The sequence below is a fragment of the Clarias gariepinus genome, chromosome 2, assembly GCF_024256425.1.
Source record: "Clarias gariepinus isolate MV-2021 ecotype Netherlands chromosome 2, CGAR_prim_01v2, whole genome shotgun sequence".
Classification (NCBI taxonomy): Eukaryota; Metazoa; Chordata; class Actinopteri; order Siluriformes; family Clariidae; genus Clarias; species Clarias gariepinus.
The window spans coordinates 39,206,245-39,221,759 of NC_071101.1; the positions used below are offsets into that span (position 1 = coordinate 39,206,245).

General features: G+C 37.8%; 1 protein-coding gene across 2 annotated transcripts in view; it reads right to left on the reverse strand.

Annotated features, from left to right (window-relative positions):
* Positions 1-15,515, reverse strand: part of fig4a (FIG4 phosphoinositide 5-phosphatase a) — a 48,693-nt gene that overhangs the window by 18,530 nt on the left and 14,648 nt on the right. For both annotated transcript variants that reach the window (XM_053479506.1, XM_053479497.1), the window contains exons 11-18: positions 10,295-10,392; positions 8,604-8,737; positions 8,360-8,476; positions 7,467-7,512; positions 6,836-6,984; positions 6,040-6,206; positions 978-1,116; positions 22-80 (exon numbers count right to left, since the gene is read on the reverse strand). In XM_053479506.1, coding sequence (XP_053335481.1) covers positions 22-80; positions 978-1,116; positions 6,040-6,206; positions 6,836-6,984; positions 7,467-7,512; positions 8,360-8,476; positions 8,604-8,737; positions 10,295-10,392 — 909 coding nt within the window. The remainder of the gene's footprint in view (positions 1-21; positions 81-977; positions 1,117-6,039; positions 6,207-6,835; positions 6,985-7,466; positions 7,513-8,359; positions 8,477-8,603; positions 8,738-10,294; positions 10,393-15,515) is intronic.

Here is a 15,515-nt window from a genome sequence, read left to right on the forward strand (position 1 = left end):
TAAAAAAAAAAAGCCAAATACCTTCATCATAAGGTACAGGAAGGTAGGACAACACACTGTCCGTCCACCAGTAAGTATAACTGTGTGAATAAAACACAATTAAGACACAATGATAAATTTGCGCATGAGCATTTCAAAGCCTGGATAATTTTTTTACAAAATGATTTCCATATTATAACCACATTATGACCACAAAAACGGCAATATAAAGTGCAACAAAACAGCTTTGCTATAATTTTGGACATGGTCTGAGGTGGTGAAAAACCAGCAGGTCGGAGCATTTGTTAGAAAAACATCTACAGCATTACAGAGACCAGTCTTTCCTTTAACTTGACACCACTCTGTAAAACATCCTTTTGACCCTGAACAAAAAAAGTGGCTTTTATTCAATTTGTATAAATTCGCAGTAATCATGTGAACACACAGCATGTTACATGAGAAATAGGTTAAATTCTTTGTGATCCTTTTTTAGTCAGTAAAAGCTGACCTATATGTTGAAGCTTAATCGGTAAGGTACCCTGTGCACTTCACTATGCAGGTCGTTCAACAAAGCCAAGCCCAACTTGGGTTTGGAGAAATGCTCTGAAAAACAGGTCAGTGTATTAAGCCTTACAATTCTGAAATACTGTTCACTACAGAACTAAGTGAAAAATAAATAAAAGAATAATCAAATTAAAGAGGCGAAGTGTTCAGTCTGTGGGTACAAATCATGATGGCATTACAGCCGTCTAGGTGGGAATCATGACATACTTTCACCCCTGTCAATCATAGTGAGACTAGCCAATCGGTAAGTTCATGCATGTAAAAGAAGGTGGATAGCGCTTTCTGTATGGCGTGGTACGGTGCTCGTCCTAGGTACCAGCATGAGCAGCTGGATTCAAGGTTCTCTGAGAATCTAGTATGTGTTAGACCTTACCTTCAACAGCTGCTAGTAAAAATTTGATGATGGTGCAAAATTCTCACAAACACACACGCACCTGCGTCTCTCATGAGGCAGGGCCATGGTATTGTTCTGGTGGAGGTAAAAGTCTGTAGGCAGCTCCCACAAATGTGGCTTGGACTCTGAAGGCTGGTAAACCTGGAGGAAAAGGTTTATGGCATCCTGCCTGTCGGCATCTTGGAGACAGAAGGGAATTGTGTTTGTGTGAGGAGCAGTGGAGAGAAAAAAAACAGAAACATAGGAAAGTTATAAGAAGAGACGCTCTTACAGTGTGTTGAGAATTCGAACTTGAAAACATGAGTTTAAGGCTGCAGTAGCAGTTTCATGCACAACTATGGATCAGTAACAGAGCCCATCTCTCTTGAACGTTCTATTCTCGTCATTTCTCTGTACAGCCCCTTGCAGCGCTAGCTGCTCCAGGCTGTAATTAGGAGTTAAATTAGGGTGCATGACAGCAAATAATTTCCCTCCCACTCTTTACAGCTCTAGTCCCTCAAGGCAACTCCAGCATCTTTCATATTCAATAACGTTCAGATAATCATCAATGCTAAATACATGAACACGTGTGTATGTACATGCACAGCCACAGTCATGAACATGCACACTATCTCCGGCACCAGTGCCGCTCAAACAATCGAGGCAACTGCACTGACGCAAGTGAACAGACATGTGTTTCTGTCCATACACCATATATCACATGCTAGGGGGATAAGACAGGCAAGGTGCTCTGCCTGAGTGAGCTGCTTTGAAAAATATATACACCACCTTTCAAAGCAACAGTCATCCATCACTGCACATCACATTTTCTATTGATCGCTTTGCATACAAGCTTATCACAACGACATACACTGAACTGCATGACCAGTCATCGGTGCTGCTCGTTCAGTAAGACCCACTGATTTTCAAGCTGAATCATTCAGACTGAACGAGACTAGCACTGTCCTAACAAACAAAGCTCTTAACATAAAGGTGTCTTATACTTAGCACAGTACTATTAGCTTAATAACAAAAATCTATTTGGGATATGAAGCACTTCATGAACCTGGCTCTCCTTTAACTCACTTGAACCCTCATGCAACGAATGGAGAAAGAGCATGTATGGGGACATCTAAAAGTGAAGTAATCCCTCACAAGTTAATAAGAGTTACTAATGTGAAAATTGGACAACGCACAAGATACAGCCTATGGAATGCCTATGGAATCTTAGGCATCAACCAGGAAGTTGCTAGTCTTGGAACCGGTCTTGGAACTAGTCTTGATTCTTAATTTCCTCTAAATTTTTTAATTCTGCACAAGGTGCAATCAATTTTAAAAAGCAGATGGTGAGGTTGGTAGGTGGTGAGGCTAGTTGTGGACCACCAAGTTCTTTCCCATGATTAGCTGTCCTCTGAAGTCATAGACACACTCGGCTCGACTATTCCCTATTGGTTGAAGCAATTGCACGAATTTCACTTGGTTTAGGAGTCCTTTTTTTTTTTTTAAACACACACTTGTGACGCTTGGCATTCAACCCACTTCTGAAAGGTTTATGGCTTGAGTAGGTTTGCAACCTAAAGGAGAACTGTACCCTACTATACCCTTTGTCTGTAACATGTGGGAGTAAAAGGGTGGCAACCAGTCTAAGTTAATGCAGCATCTTGAAAAACCTCCGTAATGCTAATGAGATCAAGTGTTTTGTAAAAACTGAGGTGCTAGGCCAATGGGGTCATAAAAATTGACCAGTAATTACGTCCACAACGGACAAACAACTTTGTTCAGGCTCTGACATCAGTAAGGCCAGGATGGGTGATGTTTTTTAACAGTAAGACTTTTCAGTCAACAACCCATACCCTTCATGGGAGCATTCCACATTACTTTTTTGTAATTTTAGTGGTGCTGGGGTTTTGGGTCCTGCTCATGAAATGGACCAGGACCCTGCTAGGGCAGCTGCGAGCAAGACTCTTTCTGCTTACAGCTTGCACAAGGTGAGGTGGATCCTTTGTGGGCATTGGAACGGGGTATGGGAACTTCAGAGCTGTGGGTATAAATAGCATCTGAATTCTACCAACAATTTCACCACTATTTTACAAGTGACTAGAATAATATAGTCTTTCAGAGACTTGGCAGGGTTATGTGCTTGGTTTTGACCAACTTGTGTAAAACTTGAAAGTCTTGCAGCATGGTTCAGTTAGAACTTACTCTAGCAGACTACACCAAGGAAAAACCCAATGGCTGGATTGATGCTGGGGATTTGGGTTCAGTTCATTGAGTGGACTCAAGAATCAGCAGAATATGGTATGAATGGAAAAAACACACCACTCAACTCTGAACATAGGACATAGCCACATGCCTATTAATCAGCAATATGACAGGAATTTAATGATACTCCGCCCTAATAAGAGATAAATTCGAGACCTTATGGGGATAACTAGAAAAGCCAACTCAATGCTTTTGGATATGATGAAATCCCACAGTAAAGAAATGCTCAGAAAATAAGTAGAACAGATACTAACAAAGAAGGCTACTGCTAGCTTTGGAGATGAGGTAACATGTACAGTAGCTCTTACCAAAGTCGCAAGCTCTGAAGACTATACATGTAGGCAAAAGAACTGCGTCATCCATTATTTTGCAACTTCTGGCTATTTTGCTAATTAGATGCAATGCTAATTTCAATTTCAAAAGGACCCTGGAAATAAAATCTGCGCAGTCATAAAATAATCCTGCCTGAATAAGGTGACTCAGTGGCTAAAATAGTGAAGCCATATTCTGCACTCCTGAGGAGAGAAAAGCAAATAAGGTTGAGTGTGAAGGGAAAATGGGGTAAATTAGCAGTCAAGCACATGCTTGGAGGACAAGAAAAAAAAAAAAGTAATGAGAGGAAAGTGGGTGAAGATGCTCCGGTTACAATGACAAAAGACAGACTATGTAGTCTGGGTGGTTAGATACGCACACTATATTAGGTTTACTGTCGTCGTCATTGTTGTTGTTGTTGTTGTCGCAGCATTGCTCTCCAAACTATACGTAATATGTAGGACACTAGCTCTAAAGCTTTCCATGTACTAAATACGTGCTGTCCGTTGTATACAAATTCTTGGAAATGGTGCCAAATTTTTTCAGCTTCTAATAATTATACCCAGGAAAACAAAACCAAAAAAAAAAAAGAATAAAATATAATAAACAGGAATTACTAATCACACTAATGTCTCTCAGAAATGTTAATAAACACTTTTATTGGCTGCTCTCCAGGGACAATTCCTCTAATGTTTCATATTCATAAAAACTAAAAACGTCACCCTGTGCCATGCACATGCACTAACTGTATTTGATGCACGTGCATGTCAAAGCAGAGATAACATATGACTAAATATAACTAATTCGGGGGTAAAAAAAACTCTAATAAAATAAATCAGATAGTCACCGACGTCCAGAAAGAAGGAGTTGAAACTCACTTAAAAACATTATTACTTATTAAGCATTATCATCACTTGACGCCAATATGTCGCGGCATGCAGCATTGTGCGCTTTCAAAACAGGGCAAATGAGATTTGTGCTAAACCACCGTGTCTCCACAGACAAGCCGGAAGACTGATATGACAAATTGTTGCTCGGTGAGAACTCTTATTACTTTCTTGATTGGGCTGAAGGGCAAAGCTGTATTTTAATATAGGGGTTGAAAGAGTGCCAAAGAGCTCTGTAACCATGGAGAACAGACATGGGTTTTGTTTCCATGGGAAACAAGAATGGCGCACAATAACCACAAGAGGCCGTATTGAAGCGGGCCAGTCAGATTAGGTGCAATATTCCCCACTAACGATTGACTAGGTTCAATAAAACAAGCACAATTAGAACACCAATTGTGTAAGTGCGTGACTCAAAATTCGGTTGTAGTTATCATTATGTTTATAAAAGGTCCTGACTAATGATTTTAGGAAAATAAAATAAACTCATTTTAACACTTCCTTGAGTGTTGTTAGATATTTATGTAACCAGTTTTTTTTTTTTTTTTTCATCTGTTGTTGTGTGTAATAGAGTTGGGCGACATTGATTTTTCTTTGCTCTTGATATATAATTTAATAAGCGACTTAATCGCCACAGGAAAACAAATATTTTCATAATTTCTGGGTTAAGGAGATTAGAAGAGAGTGTAATGAAATAATAATCTGTGTCATAACTGTTTTCTGGTGGCTGCAATTATGAAAACGCTGGAAAACCGGAAGCAATGCACACTAAACTGACAACAGTACTTTTTTTTTTTTTTTTTATTAAAAGGAATCGATTGACTAATGTCTACTTGTCGAGAGCATGAAAGATGGTATGAGGGGATGGAGCTTCCAGGCAATGTCAACTAATATCAGAAAGCAGAGCAAATCTTTCAAAATATATATTTTAGTTGGCTAATCTCTTATTTTTGGTGTATGTTCATTGATAAGCCTTACAAGTGATGTCATACCACAGCACACCCACTCAAAACGCTTGCAGTATGGTGAATCATAGGTAGACTGTCGATTCAGTCGATTTATTTCATCGTAATTTTCAATTTAAGTCAATAGCGCTAATGCTTCCGGGTTTTTTTTTTACCAGCTATTTTTCATATAGCTTGGTAAGTATTCAAAATTTCTAAAAGCATCTAATAAACATTAAAATGCTATAAAACTTGTGTTGTTGATTGATTGGTTAAATGTCATATCCACACTCCAGTCCAGTAGGTGGCAAAAATGCACTTAACCGGCCATAAATTTAAAAGAAGAAGCATTCATACTCTTACTCTTTAGGAATCAAGTTCATTTGTAAATTATAACATTTATAACATTTATAAATCATTTACCATTTATAAATCATTTGTTTGGGGTTAACAAAAAAATAAAAAAATTGCATAGTAATTGCATGGTAAGATATTCGATATCTGTTAGAAACCTCTCATCTTAACCACAGCTTCCTTTAATTATTAACAAAAAGGTAGAAAAACACATCACTGTGCCTAATTTTATTAGAGCATATACTGAAAATTAGCCTGGATAAATATTTTTTTTCCATTCTAAATAATTAATGAAAGTGAAAATTTGAAGTTCAGAGAAGTGTATACACATTAGGTGTGTGACAGTCGTGGTTTTCTGACGTACCTGAGAACGCATTGCTGTAGTAACGAGAGAGCGTCTGCATGATGTCTTTAGAGTGTTGCGTCCATGGAGCAATCTTGCGGTAGGTCTTGACTCGGTGAACCAGCTGTGAGCCGCCATACTGCAACGACAGCGTGTCGCCATGATCTTCATACAGCTCCTCAAACAACCTGTGCACCAGATAACAGCAACATTTATTCTGAGCTCATCATATGCACTTAGATAGAGCATCATAAGTTTATGATGTCCATTATGTTTTATTTGTTTCAATAGCTGCAAGGAGCGATAAAGGGGGCCAAGAACTTTTACCTTAACCCCTTTGCAATGGTCAAAGAATAGAAGCCATTAGGATTTCATCACTTTAACCAAAGAAAATCAGTATGTCACCAAGAAATTATTTTGTGTCTTACGCATAAACCATCTTACATTAAAAAATTTAAGAAATGTTTTAAAAGTTTTAGAAGTCTTTAGTTTTAGAAATTTTTTAAATGCAATATGATGAAGTTATCATCATCCACCATGATCCACCATGTAGAACTGTAATATGTTGATTCGATGATGTATATGGGCTGGCATTTAGGTCTTACTGACATTACTTGTACACAAATGTACGTGAAGTATCATCTGTACATTGTAAATGTAAACCTTACCTTTAAACATAATAATTAAAATAGTTACCAAAAAAACATAAACATGTAAATCAATTTAATATCACATGCTTGGAACATCCTCTATAACCCCCAGCGACACATGGTTATGTCTAAATTCAACTTACACTATATGTCTTATAAGATTTTACCTGACGCAATCAGTGTCGAACTGTAATTTCGGCTTGTCAATCATCCCAAGGGCGTAAAGCTGATAGGCCAGAGCACACTTCCCCACCATGAACTGGGCAGTGTTAGTGCGATCCAAGCAGTCCACACAATTCGTTCTCAAAACTCCAGTCTGCAAAGGAAACCAAACCACAGTCATTTATCTTGTTTTAAAGTGTCATTTTTAGATTTTTAGCATATAAAAAAAAAAAGTCTTCCATTTTTGTAGTGGTCAGGGTTCAAACAAGCCAATTAGTTTTTTCCCCTCTATTGTGACCTCTGTTGTGATCCCTCTCTCCCCTGCGTGGCTCAGCAGTAGCTCATTTACATAAACACTGAAATGGCGCATTCAGACGAGGAGTAAAAACAGGCGGAGTTTGAGGTAGAGAAAAATCGCCTTATCTGAGGAGTGTTTCAGCTGAAGCATTAACATTGGGAGACCTCAGAGATCTTTACTAACTTATTAAATAAAAAGTAAAATATGGGACCTTTAAAGAAAATTGAATTTAAGTGTGTAAACATTCCCCCAGGCCAAAAATGCTAGGAACTAATATATATATATTCTACAGCAGAAAGATCAAAGCCTTTAGTCTGTTAACATCAGTTTACTTGTACCTGTATTCTACCATGAGCAGTAACCAGGCCTCCCAAATCACCCCATCTGTGCACAGGAAAAGATTTTACATTTTTAACAAGACTCCAAACAAATTAGTCACACAGCAAAATACAAACACACTATAGAGGGGTGTTCAAGTCAAACCGGGACTTGTGATGACATTTCTCGTGAATAAAGGTGTAAAAAACTGACTGACATTTAGAGAAGACTTCAATCACAGTACAGTGACGTGACCGTTTGCTGCAGTAAACCATTCGAACACTAAGTGTTTTAAAGAAGCGTGGCTTGAAGCCCACTGCAGTCGTTCCCGTGAACATTCAGCGAGTGGAACGTCTGATACTTTAAAATCAACAGATAACTTGCGGAAGCCATGCATCCGTATGTGGGAACTGTACATACAATCATTCACCAACACCACTTGTATCCTCTTTACAGTGCTGACCTCATTCAAAAACTTTCTAGCTTTATGGTATCCAAGCACTAGTGAACCAATGGAATAGGTGCATTAGTTTAGCGGGGGATTATATAGAGAAATAAAAGGGGTTTATACACTCATGACTGTGTTCTGTCATTCTGCGCAAATAAAAATCCCAATTTGACTTGAACACCCGTCATAATTTATTTTTTTACAGCAAAAGCCTAGCACACTCAGCATGCTCTTTTATATCCCATTCTCTTTCATATGTCACATTCAAAGGTCTTGTTGCTGTGAAGCGTATTATGCATTGGTAAGAAAAGGACTTGTCCACAGATATAAGATGGTCAAAGAAGGCAAAAACAAATAAATAACACCTTTCCTTCAGATACTTTACATCATCCACAATTTGACCAAAACATAAAATACAAGAGAATAAAACCACAGTGTATTGATTTAGGCGTTCCTTGTCCCTACCTATCATCAGGCCGTAACATGTGACAGTGGAAACCAGATCGGTTCACAAAGAAGCCGGTCCTCTTCACGACATTCTCGGCGATCATACTCAACCGGTCCAACACATTTAAAAATTTACTGCATGTGGAGAGAAGAAATGATTTTTTATAAAACATGTACGTTTATAAAACGATGATGCTCCATTTGTTCACCAGTATTTGTATGAATATTCTCTAATCAGAGCTAAAACATTGTAACACCGCACCTCTTGGTGTAACGAGCCATGTCCCAGGCAATGTAATCGATGCAGTGCTCCGGGGGCATGAACTGATTGAGGTTGATGATTGCTGGGTAGAGTTCCTCACTTAGGATTTTTTCATGTTTCCTCTTCTCCCGCTTCTGTGTAATTTCAGTTAAAGATTATCAGCATCATTACACAAATTATGAACCACTCAATAACATAAGCTTTTTTTCCAAATAAGTGCCATTTCATTTAACACACTAAAAGGTTTGGTATGCAGGTTTAACATTTCAATCGAAGCTAGAGATAGCTCTTTTGAACAAAATATTTCCAAAACAAAAAAAATAAAATGCTCTCTAATTTTCTGCACATCTCTGTTAACTAAAACATCTTTTAAGAGACATGTATAGTAATAGTCAAAAGTTTGGACACGAGATTAGATTTATTTTTCGACATTCAAATTTTCTTCAAAACTAGAAAATTGTGTCAAGTGAATTTCCGAAACACATCAAGCACCATGAAGAAACTGGCTCTCATTAAGACCTTCCCATTAAAGCAAGACCATTAAAGCTCCTCTGCTGCAGAGTACTTTATTTAGAGTCACCAGCCTCAGAAATCACGGACTAACAAACAGCACCTCGGATTAGAGCCGTTATGAAGGATTTACAGAGCAGAAGTAGCAGATACATCTCAATATCAACAGTTTAAATGAGATTATTGCAGATTTTGGGCGCCTTCAGGGCCATGGAATTAGAAAGTGTGTCCAAACTTTTGACTGGTTCTGTTTACTAAAACAAACACCTCATCTAATACATTCAGTGCTCAAAATAGACAGATAACATACTAGTCGGGATATCAACAACAATAATAATAATAATAATAATAATAAATAAATAAATAAATAAATAAATAATAAGAATAACTAGTCAGGTTATACAGAAAATAAAAAGCTCTGCAGAAGGTTCCACAGGAGGTCAAATTCATAAGTCAAAATAAGCCATGTTCTGCAAATAGCTATTTGTTATAATAATTTCTTTTTTCCCCATCAGCCCTTCTGTATTTTTCAAAGAATAACATATTTAATAAAAAAAATAAAATCATTAAAAAAATAAACCTTTCAGTCTAAAAAGTATACTGAGCACATGACAATGGTCATTACTTTATACTACTGTACATCATGGAAACCGGACTGCTCTTGAACATGACATCATCTAGCAGATCTTTCCTCACAAGCTGACCTACACAGATCCATGTGACTCCCAGGCACATACATGCTAAGAAGCAACGTATGTTTATCCAAAGAGGATTCTCATCAGTGGCACATGGCCACCATGTGAACGTGTGTGTGTATGAATAGCAGCAATTATTCCTTTGTTTCCTTAACCTTGTGAGTTACAGTGTGAGACATGACAAATCCAGGAAGTGGTTTGACACCAAAGTGTGAACGTCTGTTTGAATATCGCTGTCTGACAAGCTGATCCCACTAAACACACGAGTGTCTGTGTGACTCAATTACTCCTCACCAAATAGTTCATTAACGGAAGAAGGATTTACACCACTTCAACTGGTATTATATAAGCAGTCAATAGTCAAAAGTTAAAAAGGAAGAAAACAAAACGACTGAATAAAAGCATGGACACACATATATAATATATAACGGGAAAACATATAAAATAATAAAACTGCAAATGCATCGATTTGGAAGGTCTGCACACCTTAACAAGGTTAAGGATAATGATCGGAGAACCAAACCGCTGTAGCATCTGGTCAAAGTGAAGTGCCGCAACCTGGGCGTATGGGTCAGCCTGGTCCACTGAAACAGATAAATAATTTAAGAGGATATAAATCAATGTTATACAATTTTACTACTGTATTACACCATGGATTTAATTACAATGGATGAAAATATGGTGTAAAATACTGCAGCATTTTACCACCTGGTGGTTCAGGACCTCCATCTGGGAGGGGCCCCTTTCAAATAATGTATCTAGCATTAGATACACTGTACTGCTGTACACTTTAGTACGGAATCCCTGAAGTTGGTACGAGAATAAGAAAGGACAGCAAGGAAAGTGGCAGATTACAGGAACCACCGACGCTTAAACCTCAGATGCAGACAACGGAACCTCATCCCTAAAAGCCTACATCTCCAATTCACCGTCAAGGGTCACAGAGCGGACATGATCCTTCAAAAGGCACAAGACGGTCTACTTAAGAAAGAATAAAACTTCACCATTCCACTCCACCACTGACACGTTAAATCCAGCGGTCGAACTGTAGTCAAGTATTATTAATGTATTTATTTATTTATTTGGGTGTGTGTGTGGGGGGGTGCTATAACTAACCATAAAAAATGATTGTGAAATGTCATTTTTAATCTTTATTAACAAAACATAACCATCACAACAAAAACATGCATTTAAACATGCAATTGTCCAAACTATCATTTGATCTTTTCCCTGGCTTTCATCTGGGGAGGATTATTAGAGTAGAATAGAAATCTATATAATCATAAGTAATGAAACAATTCAATTTTATTTTATTTAATAGTACTGTATTTTTGGATGACTACACACCAGTCTCTCTCTCTCTCTCTCTCTCTCTCTCTCTCTCATACACACCCAAATCATCAAATTACTATTATGGCAGTAAAAATCTATTTTTGACCTTTTTGTATCCAGCCATGTAGGTGAAGCCACACCGAGTCTAATGAAAAAGCAAAACGTCTCCTTTAAATTGAAAATGATATTACACAGATCTCGTCCTTTATAATAATTCAAGCTGTCAGTCATTTCGAAAACCCTTGTGTTTTAAACTGAATCCTTCGTTTTCATGGCCTCTCCGCTGAGAAGATTTGTGTGTATGTATCATACATTCAGTTCTGTCAAAAGCTGTGCTTGAACTGTTCTCTTGGCCACTGCGAAAATGCAAACAGCAGGGAAAATGACAAACTTGCGCAAGCTTGTGAATATAATATTAAATTCTGATTGACTAATCGATGTTATTTATAGTTCGTAGATGATTACACATAGAGAGTTTTAATATTTAATTTTCATGACAAATATAACATAATACTCAGCATTATTAATCTAAAGGGGATGGTGGGGGGGATGAGATTTTACAGAGAGGGTTTTGTCTTTTTTTTTTTTTTTCAACAGTGGGATCCCATCTTCCTGCATCCCCACACAAATCGAGCCCTGGTTTAATCCAAAAAAGACTACCTTCATCAAATCTTAGCAGCTGCTCTGTCCAGCGCAGTCCTGGACAAAGTTATATTTTTTGTCCAGAATTCCCAACTGGGCCATCCCTACAAAAGGGAAGGAGAGACAAACCAAGAAATTTGACCTTCCTCTCTCCCGGAAACAGAGAAATCCAGCTGACATGACTTATCGCCCAGATAATCTCACCTGGATGACTGAGAATACTTACAGACTTGTTTTTGCGTGTAAAAAAAAAAAGCCATTGGACTATGGTTCAGAAGGTACCAGGTTCAAATCCCATGACCACCAAGTTGTTCCTGTTGGGCCCTTGAGCAAGGCCCTTAACCCTCAACTGCTCAGATGTAAAATAAGATTTTTTTTAAATGTAAGTCGCTCTGGATAAGGGCATCTAAGAAATGCCTAAATGAAAAATGTAAATGCGAAAAACAATTATTAAGAACGATACATACAAGGCAGGACTGACACAGTATATAAATGGAAGGACCAATATTTGGAAGCAAACCATTATGGGAAAGTCTGGGCAGTTATGCGAAAGGCAAGACCATCAAACGAAAGGCAAGAATAATATTATATTTAATTCAATTTTATTTGTATAGTGCTTTTAACAATGGCCACTGTCACTAAGCAGCATTACAGAATCAAAAGAAAAATATGAAAATGTGTATATAGAAAATATGTATAAATCAAAATTTGTGAAATCAGAATATTCAAGAGGCAGTAACTAATATGCAAAAGGCAAGAATGACAGATGAAAAGCAAAGATGGATCTGTGAAAGGCGTGACTAACATGCAAAATGCAGGACCATTATGCAAAAGAAAAGTCTTTAAAAAAATAAATAATGATCTTTTCATTTCTTCCTAGTGAATTAATTGAGATAATGAATGAATGGGGCACCACCATCGGCTATACCCAGACAAACTCATGTAAATGTCTCTCTCAGTGCACTGTCATGTTTGTGTGGCATTTTGGAGAAACCCATTCAACATCTCTGAAAGCCAAAAGAGATCTGGTTTTGTCCAAAATTCATACATGCAAAGATCATGTTGGGCCACCAACAACAGCAACGAAATTACCACAACAGAAAATTAAATCCACGAGAGCAAGCTCAGTGCTTCTGTCAGACGTGCATGTGTTTCAGTAAGCAATACTGTGACTGATTAGTTCTTGAAAGAGTTCCCTCATCACAAAGCATGTCCTCATTTGACATTTTTTCTCCTTTATATGTTATCCAGTGGTGGCTGATTATGAGAGCATAATCTAAAGAAAGGGAGTCTGGTTATCAGAAAAGGATAACAATGTATTAGAGGCCCTTTCTGCAGTCACCTGAGGCAAGAGAACCCCAGGAGGCAAACAGCTAGTGTGGTGGGTTTGGGGACATGCTGTGTGCTGGTGCGTAAATGCATACAAAATGTCACTCTGCTCAGGAGAGAAGATGGAAATGGGGAGAAAGGGATAAGAGGATTACTAGTGCCGGATCTCAACTTCTGAACCACACACACGCATTCAATAAAAAGGCAGAGAAGAAAAATTCAGATGAGGACAGCCAAGCTATTTCCACTGTCTCTACCTTAACAATAAACAAACGGTTTGAAAAAAATGTGAGTGTGTGAGCAATAATAAGCTAACATGGATCAACATGCGAAATGCAAGAATGATACGCAAAAGGCAAGAATACTGTAGTATCTGAAAGGCAGGGGCGATATGCAAAAGGCAAGAATGATATGCGAATGGCAACAGTGATATGTGAAAGAAAAGATTGATATGCAGAAGGCAGGATCATCCTATGGAAGGCAGAAACAGCATGCGAAAGTTAAGAATCATATCCGAAAGGCAGTGATACATCAAAGGGAAGAAGGATACGCTATGCAACAGACAGGATCATTATGTGAAAGGCAGGACCAACGGGTAAAAAGCAAGAATGATATGCGAAAGGTAACGATGATATGCAAAAGGCAAAATGATATGTAAAAGGCAGGACCGATATGCGAAAGGCAGTCGCAAAAACAAAAGGTTTGTGAAGCGAGTATGATCCAATGTGATATCTGTCCCAGTGCGCTTCAATTAATGCATGTTGTAGTTCCAATTTGTTGATCACTAAGTGCAATAATAAGCTAAAAGATGCACTGAAGTCAATGTCAGAATTAAGAAATAAAGATAATGAAGTAAAGATTCTTTTAAAAATAATAAAATCAACTGCTTCTATGTGAAATGTAAAAATAATAACCTAATCAAAATCTACTTTTGGTGTACAAGGCACAGTTTGTGAACTTTTATAAAACATTTTCTGTGAGGTTTTCTGTGAGGACAACCTGCCACAGTTCTTCTGGAGACACATTTATTTCCCTTTTTTTTTTTTTCATCAAAACCCAGCAGCCCTTATTACACTGTCTTGACTGAACCGAGATGTGTTACGTAATACGTTGCTTTCTTTACTGACATACAAACATTTTCCGTTGCAATCTTTTCTGTAATCTTTTGTCAGAAAAACTATATGACATATAAAATGTTTTGGTGCTTACTCGATAATACAGAAGTCATAAAGCAGACGTCATAAAATAGACATGCATAACAAAATTCTGAAAAATAAAATCAAATTTTAATGTGGATGGCGGCAAACTGCTGATTGTTAGTTAGTTCCTTTTATCACTTATAGTGAAGCATTTCCGCAACAACCGTTCTTCTTTCTATCTTCTTTCTATACAGCTTCGGGTGCTATAGAGAAACCGTAAAGCCTTCTGTCTTTAAAACCTTCCTGTCTCAAAATACGTAACAGCTTTCCTTTTGACTGTTACAAAGCCCTGACGCGGTCGATAATTTCAAACGAAATAAAAACTAAAATTACCTTTGGTACCTTTGGGTCCAAATCAGTAACAAACTAGACCGTTACTACAAAAGCAACACTTAAGCCCTCTTCAGGAAGGGACAGTGTAGACTGTTCTTCTTAAAGAGACTGTGAGCCTTCACTGTGTGCAACAGGCTCCTGTAGGTCTTCAACATAAAGCCTGCAGTAGCCAGTGTTTTGTTCTTTGTGGAGGTGAGATCCAGGCTTGAAGGTCAGTACTCTCAAGTTGCTGTTAAGGAAGAATCAGGCTGGAAGTGGACAGTGTGGTGGCAGTGTGAGGACAGGACAGCGCGGGATAAGATCAAAGCCATTTTCTTGCAGAGAAAAGCTAGATTGAGTATCTATTACAGCTAGTGCTGGCAAAATTAGCGCGTTAACGCATGCGATTAATTTGAAATATTTAACGCATTAAAAAAAATTAACGCAATTAACGCGGTTGCAGTTTTTTTTATTTCCTGTTGTGGCCGACGTGTGTTCAACGTGCAAAGAAGTATGATTAAGACCAAGGAAGGACTTTTAGACGGAAAGTTTCAGTATAAAACTCTGCCGGATGGTTCTGTGGATAAAACAAAAGTAATCTGTACATTTTGCAAAGCCGAATTTAAATACCACAGAAGTAATTCGTCTTTGACATATCACTTAAAAGCAAAACACCCCACCGAAACAATCTCTACAGGGCCTCGCCAATGTAAATTGCATTGATTGTTTTGAAATTCAAAAGACACAAATGGCACATACCTGTGTTTTTATTTCTGTAATAAATATGGCTTTCAAGCCAACAGTTAATTTGGAGGATATTGATGGTTTATTGCAGGTATGTTGTTTACATGAGGAAATCTGTGTTACAAATTAAACAAAAATTCTAATAAACA